The sequence below is a fragment of the Pararge aegeria genome, chromosome 20 (assembly GCF_905163445.1).
Source record: "Pararge aegeria chromosome 20, ilParAegt1.1, whole genome shotgun sequence".
Lineage (NCBI taxonomy): Eukaryota > Metazoa > Arthropoda > Insecta > Lepidoptera > Nymphalidae > Pararge > Pararge aegeria.
The window spans coordinates 4,690,117-4,706,994 of record NC_053199.1 but is presented as its reverse complement, the minus strand read 5'-3'; the positions used below and the strand labels follow the sequence as shown (position 1 = coordinate 4,706,994).

At 35.8% G+C, this 16,878-nt stretch overlaps 2 protein-coding genes across 4 annotated transcripts; one reads left to right on the top strand and one right to left on the bottom strand.

The window, feature by feature from the left end:
* Window positions 1-20: 20 nt before the first annotated feature.
* On the top strand, window positions 21-9,570 carry LOC120632764 (dolichol kinase). The gene is made up of 9 exons (XM_039902756.1): window positions 21-322; window positions 559-809; window positions 1,963-2,180; window positions 2,845-3,033; window positions 3,692-3,901; window positions 6,102-6,176; window positions 6,881-7,061; window positions 8,360-8,437; window positions 9,268-9,570. Exons 1-9 carry the CDS (start codon window positions 183-185, stop codon window positions 9,414-9,416), a joined length of 1,491 nt encoding a protein of 496 aa, XP_039758690.1. The 5' UTR covers window positions 21-182; the 3' UTR covers window positions 9,417-9,570.
* A 1,328-nt stretch (window positions 9,571-10,898) lies between these two features.
* Window positions 10,899-16,748, bottom strand: LOC120632773 (NAD-dependent protein deacetylase Sirt6). 3 transcript variants are annotated; one of them, XM_039902772.1, is made up of 6 exons: window positions 16,494-16,748; window positions 16,285-16,412; window positions 14,750-14,992; window positions 13,961-14,134; window positions 12,068-12,191; window positions 10,899-11,642 (listed from the first exon to the last, which is right to left on the bottom strand). In XM_039902772.1, exons 1-6 carry the CDS (start codon window positions 16,557-16,559, stop codon window positions 10,914-10,916), a joined length of 1,464 nt encoding a protein of 487 aa, XP_039758706.1. In that variant the 5' UTR covers window positions 16,560-16,748; the 3' UTR covers window positions 10,899-10,913. The 3 variants fall into 3 exon arrangements, with proteins under 3 accessions (XP_039758706.1, XP_039758707.1, XP_039758708.1); XM_039902773.1 differs by having other exon boundaries at window positions 16,593-16,748; XM_039902774.1 differs by having other exon boundaries at window positions 16,626-16,748.
* Window positions 16,749-16,878: the final 130 nt, after the last annotated feature.

Sequence of the window (16,878 nt, the reverse complement as noted above, 5' to 3'; positions counted from 1 at the left end):
TGTGATACAGTAGCACTGAAGTTTATATAGTATTTTATATTAATATTTGTCCAAATAAAATGGAGGTACAAAATTACAAAAACATACTATGTGACGTATTACCGGCGCCAGATATGTGAAGTACTGTTTGATATCTGTGATGTCTGAGATATGGACTAATAATAAAACCATTAGCTTTTCTAATGGTTTTATCATGTGCTATGAATAAAATGGAAAGAATAACAAAATTTACTTGTTTAGCTCGAGATAAGTGTTTTGTACACATGAAAACATTAGAAAGACATATTTCTTTTAACTTACAAGAGGCTAATGTTAAAATAAGGTAAATATCGTTCACGAACAAACCAATTTATCATTGCTGTAACCATCTGAACTTTGAACTTCTAAGCAATTACGGGTTTATATTATCGTTTGTAATTTGAATCATATTACGTAGCATTTTGCTTTCTTCTTGTATGATTACAATCAAGTAATTTCAAAACATAAGGACAGCCCTTAAAATGTCTGTTCAATAACAAAGTTTTGCCAAACAGTAAGATATTTTTCTATCCCTTTCAGACCTGCAAACAGTAATGGACTATGGTGTCACATACTTCTACCAGTTATACTAATTATTTACAGTTGGTTGGACAATGTATCAACCCTTTATAAGATAATATCATGCATATCAGTGGGATTATTGTTGAACAGTATTTTATTCATACTGTTTCTCTCTGCAGCAAGTATGGTGTTGAAAGAGCCATTATACTCTGGTTGTATTGCATCTGGATTTTTGTCTTCTATACTGCTGTATGTCTTTTTGCAAAGAGGTATGATTTTTTACTCTTACTACGGTATGCATTGCTTTGAATATTATAATAAAAAGTTTAAACAAAATATTATGGATTAAAAAAAATTCATCATCATCATCACTTCAACCAATGGAAGTCCCCTTCTGGACATAGGTCCTTTGTACAGTGACTCATTGAATGTTGTCCATCCACTTTGTTGGGGGCCAACCAATACTGCGTTTACCTATGTGGGCCATTCCAGCACATTGGAACCCCAATGTCTATTGGTTTTCCAGCTTCCACGATTTGCTGAGCTATTTTGGTAACTCTGGTTCTTCTATGGATATCCTGATTTAAAAAAAAATAAGTTAGGTTAAAACTTACATACTTGCTTAGAAATTAAATGTTTTTTTCTTTATTGATTAAATAAGGTTTAATACACAACTAACAAACCATTCTTGGAAACAAATCAGTTTCTGTAAGGATAGCTTTATGGTAGTTTGTAGTGGACTCTAGTTGGTACACACCTACTCATAATTTTCATTGAAATTTTCTTTTCTTCTACATCTAAGTTGGGTTTATTATTTATATTCATATTTTACTATATTTATATCCATAGGAATAAACATTATATTAAACAAGCAAGTAAAGCAAAATAAAAAATAATTAAAAATGCAAGATGCCAAATTCTCCTGCTGGTGTATCAACACTATGAAATTGAACAAACTATACATCAAGTGTACTGCCATCTGGCTCTCAAAGTGTGAGCCTTCAAAATCCTTTCAGTCTTTCTGTGGTGGAGAAAGTAGCCTAGATAACTCCTGTTTTTTTTTTCGATGGACTGCTTGTAAAAAGAACATTTTATTCATACATTTATTTTATAAAATGTTACAAACATTCCTTTGTAAGTTCTGCTCTCTCAAATAAGTAATCATTTATTAGCTTAGTAGAATGCAGTAATGTTGAAATTAGTCAAGACAATTGTTTTATTTATATAACCAAATATAACAGTCCACTGTTGGGCTTAAGACCCAATAGTAATAGTGCCACAGAAAATACTGCTACTTGTTTGCCATTATATAACCTTTGTTGCCTCATACAACATCTGCAGGAAGATAACTGCCTTCTGATCTGCCTTCACCACACAGCACAATGTAGTTCTCTTTAAGTATTGTTTTTTTGTTCTTTTCAGATCTCTGGTTTTCTCTAACAGTCAGCATATTATCAATGTGGCTATATATATATTTGCTCAGAGTGTTCCTAGTAAAGTTTGATAAGACATTTACAATAGGAGAAGCTATGATTTCAGCACAGGCTGTAGTATTATTTTGTGCAATGTCTGTCATCAAATTCTTCTTTGAAATGCACACAGATGATGAGGAAATGGAATTTATAGGTGTAATTGTTTATGTGAGTAAATGTTTAATAATTATTTGTTTAAGTTATCATAGTCTCTTAAGTTATTGTTAGTCTCATAAGTTATTCTCAATCCCAATTTGTCTGGTAGGAGGTTTCGGCTCTGGCTAGATACCACCCTACCAACTTAGAAATGCTGCTAAGCAATTTTCAGTGTTCCTGTATGATGTTGCATAGAAACCAATAAGAGGTGTGGTTTAAATATAACTGGCATAGTCCGTAACAGGTTAGATCTTCATCGTAGACTGTATCATTATTTAAATTCAGGTGAGATTGCAGACGTTTATTACTGTTGAGACTGAATTGTAAATGCCAGTTGCATACTTAATTTTCTGATTTATAAACGTTATGGTTTGATTTAAAAGAGCTCTTTACGATCATAGATCTGTTAATGATAGAGAAATTCAAAAAATTCAAACATTCATGAATCACAGGCATTTATGAAGTGTTCACACAAATAAGTTTACATTATATAGTGAGATGACGGTGATAACTACATTCGTTAAGTTATAATGCAAGATTCTTAGGAGGGTACCAAATGCACCCTGGTCTAAGGAGAGTCAACAACAAACTTAGACAGGATTTTTCTTGTTAGCACCATCTCACAGTCAATTAATGAATCGGCCCTATTGTTACACTAGTGTTTACATATTTTCAGACAATATTATCTACAGTGGGATTGATTGTTACAGCACTGTATGTCCTGACGGACTCACAGAGGACATTGCAGACACTCACATACATAGTGGTAACAGCTGCTGTATTTGTTTTGCTCATGCTGCATAACATACTGGGAGCTGATTGTGTGGCAACTATATTAAATTATGTGTTTGTGGAGCGGGATAGGGTAAGAGTGAGCTTTCTTTTTATTACTAGTTATTATTCATATACCCAGTGGCGTGCACTGGGTTTCTTACCAGGGTATGCATACAACAAGAAAATTGCTTAAATCACAAAAATCCTCCTCTTATACTAGTTATATATAAGTTTTAGGGTAGGCAGTGCTTTTGTGCATGTGCATTTATGAAGTGCACGCCACTGTATATACCTATAATCATCATCATCATCATCATCAACCCATTACTGGAATTTTTAGTCATTGGGTGTTTTAATGTTGGCAATAATTGAACTGTTTCAGAATCTTTTACAGTGAGTAGATAAACCTTATAATTTTTTTTTTTAAATATATTAATAGCGGGCAAACGAGCAAGTGGGTCACCTGATGATAAGTGATCACCGCTGCCCATTAACATCTGCAGCACCAGAGGAGCCACCGATGCGTTGCCGGCTTTTAAGGAATTTGTTTATCCGCCCCTTGCCCCTTGAATAACCCTAGATTGTATTTTTGAGGAAACAGATGGGAGATTGTTCCATAATTTGCAAGTAGAAAATTTGCGCCGTAGAAATGATCTTGTATTTCTACAGTAGAAGAATACCAGGCATTCTTAATTAATTACGTTTTACGTTACGTTTAAGCAATTTTAATAGTGTTAATTTATTTTCAGTATCGATTACTGACTCTCTGGCTGTCGATTGTACTGCTAGCGGTATGCGCTCTGCTCGTACGCACTAAGCTGGCAGTGAAAGCCAGTACTGTGACAAGGAAGACGTTCCATGTACTGGCTTCATTAGTGTTTTTGTCTGGTGTCATATACGACGTGAATTTGATGACTTTGGCTGCGGGTATCGGGCTGGGAGTCATTGTGTTTGTGGAGGTTTGTTTAGTATAATAGAGCTAGCTAGATAATAGAGTGTAAAGGCTGCGGTTTTACTTTCGGGGTGCCGAGTTCTAATCTCAGCACGCACTTCTAACTTTTCTAAGTTATGGGCGTTTAAGAAATAAAAAAATCACTTGCTTCAAGGAAAACATCGTGAGAAAACCAGCATGCCTGAGAGTTCTGCATAATGTTCTCAAAGGCGTGTGGAGTCCACCAATCCGCACTGTAAGAGCGACGTGGACAAAAACTTTCATTGTAGGAGGTGACCCACGCCCTATGGTGGGCCGGTAATGTGCTCTTATAATCGTTGCTTAGTTAGGGCGTGAAGGAAGGACAAACAAATAAACACATTGACGGCCGATTGGCGCAGTTTGCAGCGACCCTGCTTTCTGAGCCCAAGGCCGTGGGTTCGATTCCCACTACTGGAAAGTGTTTGTGTGATGAGCATGAATGTTTTCCAGTGTCTGGGTGTTTTTATGTATATATTCTAAGTATTTATGGATATAATTCATAAAAATATTCATCAGGCATCTTAGTACCCATAACACAAACTACGCTTACTTCGGGGCTAGATGGCGATGTGTGTATTGTCGTTGTATATTAATTTATTTATTCGCAGTTATAATATTAGATAGAATGCGAAAGTTTATTTGTTTGATTGTTAGTCCTTCAAGCTCTAACTAAAACAACTAATCGATTTGATTTTTAACGAAGTAACAGAAACTACTTTTTATTCCTCAACAAGTTAACCCTTGATTGCAATCTCACCGGGTGGTAAGAGATGATGCAGATAAGATGGCACCGGGCTAACCTGTTACAGAGTATGGTAGTCATAACCCTAATTGTTTTCTACGTCACATCGCACCGGAACACTAAGTTTACTTATTTCTGCCGATAAGCCAAATCCATATTTAAGTTGGCTATGCATATTCTTAAAAACCTTGTAATGCTCGCCCAATGTGGATAGGTAAAGTACGTACTAGTGAAACAAAGGCTGATGTTGAAAGTGGTTATGTAGTTTGTACGATACAGTTTTCGTGCTACACCGGCCGGCACTCGGGGCGTACCTACTTCAATAGGTAGCTACCAGTTTACACCGGCCGGCACTCGGGGCGTACCTACTTCAATAGGTAGCTATGAGTTTACACCGGCCGGCACTCGGGGCGTACCTACTTCAATAGGTAGCTATGAGTTTACACCGGCCGGCACTCGGGGCGTACCTACTTCAATAGGTAGCTATGAGTTTACACCGGCCGGCACTCGGGGCGTACCTACTTCAATAGGTAGCTATGAGTTTACACCGGCCGGCACTCGGGGCGTACCTACTTCAATAGGTAGCTATGAGTTTACACCGGCCGGCACTCGGGGCGTACCTACTTCAATAGGTAGCTATGAGTTTACACCGGCCGGCACTCGGGGCGTACCTACTTCAATAGGTAGCTATGAGTTTACACCGGCCGGCACTCGGGGCGTACCTACTTCAATAGGTAGCTATGAGTTTACACCGGCCGGCACTCGGGGCGTACCTACTTCAATGGGTAGCTATGAGTTAAGTAGTTATGTGGAGGTCACTGTCTATCAATGCATTTTCACAAATAGGTATGCTAACTATTGCAACGAATAAAAACGGCTAGTTTGGAGGGAAGTACAAGAAAATCACCTATAAAAAGTGTAATTTATACTCGATTTAGAAAAAATGCCATCCGCCTGACAGGTTACCGCGCTTCTGTCGTAGCTAAGACTTTTAAGCACTTTCATCAGGGAATAAGATTTTCCATAACATTCTAATTGTAACTGATTTGCATGGGAATATTCTTTGTATATGAACATGTAAGAAATGTGACATTAGGTACGTTACAACGTACATTTCACGTGCATTTAAGATAACTATTAGATAATTATTGCTATTCTGTGTTGCGGTCTGAAGTTCGTGGGTGCCGGTGTAATTGCAGGCACATGGGGCTTAACACCTACGCCTCAGATTGATGGGTAAAGGGCGGTACGTTTCAGGATATGCCCTGCGAAGTGTTGGTCTTTTCATATGCGATGGTTTTAGCAGCAGGTGGGGGGTGGACAATCAATAATTATTTATATTAAAAAAAAGAAACTAATAAAACTAATTTATACCTGTTCGAAACCGGGGCGGGTCGCTAGTTGTAAAATACCGGCTGTGTCGAGTAATTGTTTTATATTTCAGGCTTTACGCAAATCCGGCATAGAACCGATCTCGTCAGCGTTAGAATCGGTGTTCTTAGTCTACTGTGATGAAAAAGTAAGTGACAACATAGTTTGCCATAACTAATCGCCAGATTCACATAAATTAAAAGATTCGAGTATTATTCAATGGTTTTATTTAAAAAAAAAAACGTGTTTTTCCACGTGTTAGAAGTTATACTTCTTTGGCGTAACAAGATATTTTTTTTTTTTTTAATTTTACCTTACGCCTTATTCTACGTTTGTAAAGAAAACTACACTATAAATACATTTAAAGATTTATTATAACGCATTATTTAGTTATCTCAATGTCGGACCAGCAATTCACATTTTAGATTTTAGTTCAATTGAATCATTTAAATCAGCCAGCAGACTTTAACAATTTGAAGTTTACACTCGGTCACCTTTTTTGAAAAACTAAAATTTCGACTATTTATAGGCTAACTTCAGGTGGTCGGTTTTTTGTTACGGTGAGCGCGCGCATCAATAAAAGTGAGCTCGGTCGGTGTATTCCCCTCTCACTCGGTTTCGCCACTACCTTCATCCTGTTAAAATCGTGTAACCACGTGCGCGTGCATTTCGTTACATCGTTTAATTTCATTCCCACGATTTTTCCTTAACGCCGCTAAAGAAGTATAACTTCAAAAATTTTAATGGAGTTTTCTTTACATTCGAACCTACCAGCTAAAGCTACGCATTTCATTGATGTTGTTTTCATTCAATTATAATTTTGCTTTGGGTGAAATGGTAAAATGGTTTTAGGACTCCGGTGTCCTGGCAATGACACCTCTCTACCTGTACCTAGGCCTGGCTTTCCCACTGCTGGTGGTACCCAGCCGCGAGGGCCGCGAGCTCGAGTTGCTAAGCGGGGTTCTGTCGATCGGCGTGGGGGACACTGCCGCCAGCTGGTTCGGCTCCAAATTCGGCTTCAACAAGTGGTCCGGTGAGACTTTGTCTTCTTCTTGCAGTGCCGTCTCCTATCGATGTTTGGCAACCGTTATTGCTATCTGGACTTTGGACTCAGCTGTACGGAACAACGATCGGGCACTTTTCACGACTCTCTTATTTGGCTACGTGGTCTTTTTCCATTGAATAATGAGCTGAAGAAGATCATATTTATTACTTACGATTAACCAGTACAGTAACGCTCCCGCTTTACGCGAGGGATACGTTCCGGAAAAAATCGCGTTAACTGAGATTCGCGTATATCGAGGTTTATGATCAAACATAGTCAAAATTGAATACACATAAATACTAATCACTTTAATTCTAAGAACATTTTATGCAATACGTAATATTAATAATTTTTTACGGAAAAATACATATTGTCTTTTGGGTAGCGTTTTTTTTTTTTGAATAATACGTTCATTAAACCCAACGCTGTTTTTAATTGTTTGACACACGGTCAAGAAACCATAGGGAAGTTTATGATGACGTAATGCGAGGCATTTTAGCGCGAAATTTGAAATTCGCGTTAAAGTGAAACCGCGCATAATGGGGTCGCGTAAAGCGGGGTATTACTGTATTAGACTTTACGTACAGACACTATTTATATCAAGACCCCATCTTTAAGAGTCAGAGAGTTATCAAGAGACTTTGACTGTTTTGCTTTACCTGCTCGAAGGTTATTTTGAAGGAGATTTATTCTCAGTTTAGAGACAGTTGAATTGTTCTTGGTTAGTTTCCGCAATTTCCGAAACGCTCTAAATCGAAATAAATATATAAAAACAACAAAACAGACTGATTTCCAGGCTAAGGCACCTTTATAACGAGTCGGTTTTTTTCTGCGATTTTGACATTTAATTATAAAAATATAAATAAATATATATCGCCATACACACAACGCCATCTAGCCCCAAAGTAAGCGTAGCTTGTGTTATGGGTAAAAAAAAGAAGACATATGTGTTAGTTTTTTTCATCAGAAGACTGATGAATATTTTAATGAGTAATATACATAGATACTGACAATATACAGATAAACGCCCAGACACTGAAAAACATTCATGTTCATCACACAAACATTCTTCAGTTGCGGGAATCGAACCTCGAATCGCCTTAGACTTAGAAAACACGTCAAATTTAAATTTGGCTGTTGTTGTACTTGTGTTTGTTTCGACACAATCTGTTTTGGTTTAAATTAGAAAAAACTAGCACAACGTCCTATTGTCTTCAGGTTGATCAGTCCTCAAAGAAGTATTGATATATCTGTTCGTATCTAAATTGTATTAATTTCCACTCCAGACAGCAACCGAACAATGGAGGGAACGATATTCAACATTCTGTCACAAATTGGAACCGTGTACGCTCTTCAACTATTTGGTAAGTGTACATACGTGATCGGTGGGGTGAAAATAATCTTCGGCATAGATTCCACTGACAGTATAGTTCCTATATTGAAAGTGATTTTTAAATTTTGGTTTTTGTTGGACATAGGAATACTTTTTATCCCAGAAAGAGATCCAGGGTATCGTTTCCGGAGGATTATAAAAAAACCTTTGATTTATTTCTACGGCTTCAATCTTCAATCCTGGAGACTCCTGGATATAGGGAAAAAGGCGGTCGTCACGTCGCCGCGAGCATTTTGCATTTAAAGAGAGTAATTGATTGATATTGATATGCTTTACGATTGTTTCGTGGATTATTATTGAAGGGGTATGATAAATAAGGCGATTATAGGATAGAAGCAGGCGTTACTTTGCGGAAATCCATGATATATGTATTATGAAAATTAGGGTCCATTTGCTTATACTCCGTGAAGAGCAGCATAATCTGTATGGCTTAATTTATAATTTCTTCAATCTTTATACTCCACACCAAACAGATCTTCGGCAAACCCTCTACGCACGTTTCACTGTTAAGTATAAAATTAAGCTTAGTTTTCATAATAAGGCTATTAAAGATGTATCATCAAAAATTAAGGCGTTAGACAGCTCACAGACCGCGGGGTTTATCATCTAAATCTATGGTCTAACCGGTTTGCTTATGCGTCGCAGCGTCACCTGTCGGGATAAATTTGCGGCGGGGATGGCACAAGCGCGCAAATTACGAAGCTTCATTCTATGCTTTGTTTAATTTGTGATGATTATTTTGACAGCTCACAGAAGAAACGAGAGGTTTTGCATAATCTTAAAAAAAAATCTTGTTTACAGAGCTACTAGACAGTGAAGAGGCGTTGTTACGCACGGTGTTTGCAGCAACGGTGTCAGGATTAGTGGAGGCCAAGACTAACCAAGTAGACAACTTGGTGTTGCCCCTCGTCACCATGATATCAATACAGTCGACTTGGATAATGTTGTGATATCGAGACCACGTAGAAGTAAATTATAATACTTGTTTCGTTTATTTACATTGTAATCATAGTACAACAAATAAGAGCCCCCACGCGGTGCACAATATTTTATTTCGACTGTAGCTTCTATAATTATTTTTTTTTTAACTTGTCTTATTTACAATTTTTTCATTACATTTTAGTGTAAAGTGTGTTTACAAAAAAAGCAAGTTGGTGAAAAGAAATTAAATAAAAGAACATTATTTTTTCATATAAATAAATAAAAATGGACTACGAAAAATAGAAAAGTGCCTTTTATACGTACGTTTTTATCAGTACAGCAAAGGAACTCTAAAATAGAGGTCACGTTTCAAGACTAGTATAGGACTTCGAATTAACTTTCGAGGGGCCGAGTTCGAATCCCAGTTCCATCCCAAGTTATGTGCGTTTTTAAACAATTAAAATATCACTTTCTTTAACGGTAAAGGAAAACATCAAGAAACCTGCATGCCTGAGAGTTCTCCAAAATGTGAAAGCGAGTGTAATTTCGCGCAGTTTGTCAACTGAACCGTCCCGCTTATTGGCGGATACCGAAATAATAATAATTGATAATAATATTGCACAACGGAACGCGAGAAGTTCGGGAAGTCATAAAGCTTTATTATAAATAAATATAAATAAATATACTACGACAATACACACATCGCCATCTAGCTCCAAAGTAAGCATAGCTTGTGTTATGGGTACTAAGATGACTGATGAATAATTATATGAATAATATATATAAATACTTATAATACATAGATAAACACCCAGACACTGAAAAACATTCATGTTCATCACACAAACATTGTCCAGTTGTGGGAATCGAACCCACGGCCTTTGCTCAGAGAGCAGGGTCGCTGCCCACTGCGCCAATCGGCCGTCATTTATTATTTATTAGACCTTAGTTTTGACTTTTAGCCTAAAATCAAAATTATAAAGTCTAATTGTAATGACTTGACGTAGCATTTACAAGTGTTTGTGTGCGCCCGCTAAGATTAATCCTTTTTCGGAACCCTTGACACTATACAATCTTAAAAGTCAGGTGTTTTTTTCCTATGAATTCTAGTTATTTCTCTAGTATGGATTCCACTAAAGTTTCAAAACAAAATTTGTTCGTCCAGTACACTACCCCCTTTCCTTGTCTTGTTTACGTATACTATTTTGTATTTTTATAACATTCCATTGTTGGTAATAAGTAACATAATTTATGTGAAACAAATGTATTTAATAAAATGTTTATACTAAAATTAGTTTTTCATTAATTTATGATAAATTTTAAACTAAGATTTTTGTGGTTAATCAACATTTCTTTTCAAAGTTTTTTTGTAGCTTAGTTAGAAATTTAGGTATAAATGCATTAAAATAGTAATAATCAAAAATACACACGCAACAATACAATACTTTAAACGCATAAACCATTACTGTTTCTTCGGTCACTTACTGTGTAAAAATAAAGAAAACAGAAAGTATATCAAAAAGTCTTTATTCACTTATAATTACATCTTCACAATCAGAAGTGATATTTTCACTATTTTTAATTTCTGATGTGGCCACTTTAGAGTTTTTACCGTCCCTTACAGTTCCATTTGCCAGTGTTTCTGCATTATCTGTTTCATTCTTACCAGGTAATGATACACTCTCATTATCATTATTCAGTTCCTCATTTTCAGATTTGATCATTTTATCATTATCATCATTATTTGCAATTCCAAAGGCCGTTATTTCCGTGCTAGTTCTTTTATTTTCGCCAAGTATTACTTTTGCAATATCATTATTCCCTTCCTCATTTTCTGATTTGATCACTTTAGCATTGTCATCACCGCTTGTAGTTTCATTTGTCGTTGTTTCTATCTTAGTTCTTGTATTCTTACCAAGTAATGTTGGACTTGGAGCAACATTATTAGCTTCCTTATTTTCTAATTTGATTACTTTTGACTTGTCATCATCACTCGAAGATCCAACTTCGGTACTATTTCTTTTGTTTTTGACTAATATTCGCTTTTTCTTTACCCCTTTGGACTTGGCTTTGAATACTTTTTCTAACGCTAGTACATCTTTGCGTTTTACGGTCCAATCTATTATATTGTATTCAGCTAATTTTATATAATTATCGGCATCATTGTATTCAGGTATTTCTAAACCTAGAATTGTCATGATTTTTTCTAATATATCATCGACGTAATAATTTATAACTAAATCTGCTTTGTTATCCTGAAAATAATAAGAGGGTTTGTGATTGTTTTGTATATCATTATCACTCAACTCTATCGCCAAAGACCAGGCGATTTAGCGTTACAGTACGTGCGGCGTATGAACAGATTAAGGGTATAAAAATACTTGAAGGTGTGACACTAAATAGTAATCTGAGTCCGCGCCTATACTATATGAATAAGTAACGATATCAAGCCATTTTTATTAAATGACTAGGCTTATAATAAAAAATTTATACTACACATAAAAACACCTTAGTGTCCCCGAACATGGGCTACTTAATGGCCACAACCACAAAACACCGCCATCGGCATATGTAGTTTTCATACATTCTGTCGGCCGATTGGCGGTTAACAAACAAACTTTTTCATTTATAATATTAGTAAGGATATGGATTCTATGGTGACATTGATAACCCAACTTACATGTTTAGTAGGCTGCAGATTACATATGACTAATTTTCCTCCGTACTTGAGAGTTTCTAATGGCAGGTTTCCGCTTGGAATGATTTGAAGAGTTGTGCCCAAGCATATACTGAGATCAGCTAGGCTGAAAAATAATTTAACATATTCATTCAGTGGAAGCGGTGGTTAGTAGCTCGACTTCACTTTCGGGGTGCCGAGTTCGGATCCCAGCACGCACCTCAAACTTTTGTAATTTATGTGCGTTTTAAGTAATTAAAATATCAAAAATTAAAAAAAAAATCAAATTCAAAATTAATTTATTTCAAGTAGGCCTAATTTATGAGCACTTTTGAAACGTCAAGTTAGTCTGTAGTGACTACCACCGGTTCGGAAGGCAGATTCCACTGAGAAGAACCGGCAAGAAACTCAGCAGATTGCTCTTTTTCAACATCATTTTATCGTTTAAGTTTTTTAACAATCTTTAGAACTTTTCTGGTTTGTGAGAGATGAGAGCGGAGTGGCCTGCTATCACTAACTTATATGGGGAAAGGACATCGTGAGGAAACCTGTATGCCTGAGAGTTCTATATAATCTTCTTAGAGATATGTGGAATCCACCAATCCACACTGGGCCAATGTGGTGGACAGCTTAACCACTTCTCATTGTGGAAAGAGACCCGTGACCTGTAGTGGGCCGGTAATTGGTTGATATGATGATTCATTAAAGAAAACGAGAATTCCAAATCAGGCGCTTGTGATTTGTAGTTGTTCTTGCACCACAACCATTTGATCAATATGTCAGTCAAAAATATTTATTAAGTTAAAATGGAAACTGATGTTACAAGGCATTTTCTGTCAGTTCTACAGGTTTTCTTATGTGTATATTATTTATTTATTTATCAGACAACAAAGATTCAATTTGACGGCCGATTGGCGCAGTTGGCAGCGACCCTGCTTTCTGAGCCCAAGGCCGTGGGTTCAATTCCCACTACTGGAAAATATTTGCGTGATGAGCATGAATGTTTTTCAGTGCCTGGGTGTTATTGTGTATTTTCTCAGTATTTATGTATATATTTCATAAAAATATTTATCAGGCATTTTAGTACCCATAACACAAGCTACGCTTACTTTGGGGCTAGATGGCGATGTGTGTATTGTCGTAGTATATTTATTAGTATTATTAATATTTAATTATGACATTACATTAAAAAGTATACAAGACAATTTTTTTTTAGTATTTTATTACTAAACTAGCAAACAACCCCGGCTTGAATGTAGGTGTGAGGCAGTTTGAAGTGATTAAAAATCCGATTCCGTAGTACATGATTTTAATCAACCTCATCAGGTTTAGCTAGCTTTTGTAAGCGCAGCGCACCAAAATATGTTCGTTTAACATCAAATTACGCTTATATATTTTAATTTCTTTGCTTTTCTCTGCCATAATATTACATTTTTATTACATAAAACCTTCCTTTTGAATCACCATATCTATTGCTGACTGACTGCATTTTAATTTGTACATAGTTTAAAAGATCTAAGTATACAAACAGCAGAAGTGTCTTTATTTTATATTATACAACGAATAATCTAAAAAGATACCTGGCATCGATATCTTCTATGACTCACCCACAGCTTTTAGAAACAAACTCACCGAAAACACTTAATGGTGAGTTTAATTTTTTTTTATAGATTTTTGTCATATTAAGTTTATATGACGCTTGGTCAAAGCTATGTGCACTTGTAATTGGTGTGCTTATCAGTGCGTATCATGTTTTTTTGTGTGTGTGCTACGTTTAAAAACGTGTATCATGCATGTTGTTAGTGGGATAAATAAATGTAAAGAAGCTATTGCATCCTATGTACGACCTTTCCTCTGCGAAAAGTCTATTCAACCTATCTGCCTGGAATATTATACCTGGAATGTAGCTCTGACATAGAGAGATCGCTTTCAGGTAGACTGTGCTCCCAGTCGAGCACTCCGTCGTAAAGGCGTCCGCGGCACGGCCGGCCCCCGGCGTGGCCGGACGCGCACGGCACGCCACTGCACTTCTTACCCACTGTCTCCACTGGACAGCTCCGGACAAACTGCCTGTGCAAAAAATATTTATTGTTAGGACATCATCATCATTTCTAGGGGGGCAAGTAGAATCCCTCTAGCTTTTCTCTGAAATTAGGTATGGGTGTTTTGTAATTAAAATATCACTTGCTTCCATCGTGAAGGAAATTATGGAGACGAAACCTTCATGTCTGAGAGTCCTCCTAGTGTTCTCAAGTACAGTGACTACAGCCTAAAGACTACTCATTCTGAGAGAAGACCCCTTCCTTGCAGTGGGCCGGTAATAGATTCTTATGGCCACAGGTGGCAACTGGCAACCTAAGACTATGTAAAAATTTAAAAATCATGACATCTTAATTATTAATGATCAATTACTATATAATATATAATAATAGTGTGACATTAAATCCTAGTTCTATAATTATCGTAAATCGAAATTATTCTTGTTTTAAGTTGACAAATTCTAATATTTTGTTTTTTTAGTTTTAAGTTGACATATTTTAATATTTAAATCAATTGCAATAATAAAATTTTAATTTGGATATAATAATTTAAATTCAGTTAATTAATAAAAATAATTTTACTAATCATTTCTCTTATGTATGAACAAGAAGCAATTAATAAACAATAACCAATAATTTAATATACCTTTTACACAAATTACATTCATCTATGAACATATTTCCATGCAACTCAGCCAAATATTTCCTGGCTAACCCTGATTTCAAATGTAGTCCATCAATGTTTTGACTGATTATGTACTTCACTATGTTACTGTCTACAAGTTTCTTCAGTATCATGTGGGTCTTCGTTGGTTTTGCTTCTGCAAATGACACGTTTATTGATGGCTTCATTCCTTTTTTCTCTAACGTCCACACTCCATTGGGGCCTCTAAAATTTTTTTATCTGTTAAAAAGATTTGTTATACATTTCTATAAATATACACATATACACTATAGTGCTGTGTGGTGATGGCAGATCAGAATACAGTTTTTGCCTCCCTCTCTTTATATACGGGTGTTGTACATGGTCACTAAGGGAATATAAACTTTGACTGTAACAATATTAATAATAGAAGTAAAAATAAACTTGTAGTGCAGTATACTAGGCTGCATAAAATAAATTTAAGGGTAATTGTATATCTTTTTATAACAAATTACCAGATGAAATCCTTGAGACTCTCAATAAGTTCAAAGTTTATATAAAACGTAAGCTTATAGAAAAATCCTATTATAATATTAATATTACATGTATGAGAATAGAGCTTGAATTGCTCTTACTTCATAGCTCAACATTAACTAGACTGTGAGATGGTGATAACAAAAAAAAACCTGGCTAAGTTTGTTGTGGGCTCTTCTTAGACCAGGGCACGTTTGGAAGAATGCAGTTATCACCATCACTAACATTAGTGTAACATGTTAAATGTATGAACGCTTCATAAGTGCCTGTAGAGTTTTAATAAAGGCGAACAGGCAGCATAATTCTCTGTGCTACCTCTACCATCTATTGCAATTGACAACCAGTCTGCCTCAAGTGGTGATTATGGAAAAGCCCCCTGAGTGAGGCCTTTAGCCCAGCGGACTGTTATAGACTATTGACGATGAAGATACCTATAATATAGAAAATACCTATAATAGTATAAGGGATTATGTAAACTATTTACAAAATCTTGGGTATGTTTTTTTTTATTAAAAATAGGCCAGTACTTTACGACAATCATTCCCGCAAGAAAGCAATGGAGTTTCGGTTGAAGCCTTGCCTAGAAAAAGCCTATTTACTCTTGTCTTGAAGGTACTCAAATTATATATGGCAGGAAACACAGTTGCCGGGAGGGCATTCCACATCCCAGCAGTGTATCAGAAACATGGATAAAAAACGTTTCGTGCGTGTTGACGGAATATCAACCACATAAGGATGCCACTGCTCACAGTGTCTTGTATGGACGCAGACAAGATTGTGAATAGTTCCTGAGTACACTCACTAAAGTATATTCGGTAAAAAAACCAGTAAACAGGTTGCTCTAGCTAGTTTGCTTTTATTAAGTAATAGTTTTGAGTGACAATGAGATGTTAAAATGTTTCAAAAAAATTTAAACTTTTCATTTGTATCTCTTCTTTTATTTGAGATAATTTTAATTTTCATCAGTAAAACCTACCCTTAAAACATGCAAAAATAATAATCACCGAAAATCTGGTATCCCTGCTGAAGTACTTATTCCTGCTCCAGTATGAACTACCACATGCTTGCTTGTTTTTAGAAGCTCCGCTAAAATGCGACATTTTTCATCCAGTTTTTCAATGGAATCAAATCTCTGAAATAGTTAATTTATGATCTATAATGTAGTTTTAAAAAGAATTATTTAAATATTAAAAACGCTGCAGCAGTATAGTACCTCGGGTACACCAAGAACACCTTTATGTTCATAGGGTGATAAACCTTCTGCGTAGTTACAAGACATCGTGGTTAATTATTGTAATAATTAATTACTTACTAAACTGCTTTCCAAATGCACATTGCACAGTACCTACAATTTTTTACTTTGCATTTCACGATCAATAATTTCAAGAATAACACAAGCAAATAAAACACATACTATTTTATTTTTTTATTTATTTTACGGCCATGGACTCAAGTCTTTTAAGGCCTATAAAACACATACACTTATCAGTTATCACAGATAAATAAGACAGTTTTTACCACAGACCAGCACAATAAACCAGTTTTAATTTTAGCTTGTCATAGCTGTATATTATCTTGAAACTTTGTATTGAGAATTC

Excerpts from the sequence above, each read along its gene's own strand:
- LOC120632773 (XM_039902772.1), bottom strand. The coding sequence starts at position 16,559 with ATGTCTTGTAACTACGCAGAAGGTTTATCACCCTATGAACATAAAGGT. Across the intron at positions 14,135-14,749 it reads GAATGTAATTTGTGTAAAAG|GCAGTTTGTCCGGAGCTGTC; the intron begins GTATATTAAATT and ends TTTTTTGCACAG. Across the intron at positions 11,643-12,067 it reads ATCTGCAGCCTACTAAACAT|GATAACAAAGCAGATTTAGT; the intron begins GTAAGTTGGGTT and ends TATTATTTTCAG.
- LOC120632764 (XM_039902756.1), top strand. The coding sequence starts at position 183 with ATGGTTTTATCATGTGCTATGAATAAAATGGAAAGAATAACAAAATTT. Across the intron at positions 3,902-6,101 it reads GAGTCATTGTGTTTGTGGAG|GCTTTACGCAAATCCGGCAT; the intron begins GTTTGTTTAGTA and ends TTTATATTTCAG. Across the intron at positions 6,177-6,880 it reads TAGTCTACTGTGATGAAAAA|GACTCCGGTGTCCTGGCAAT; the intron begins GTAAGTGACAAC and ends AAATGGTTTTAG.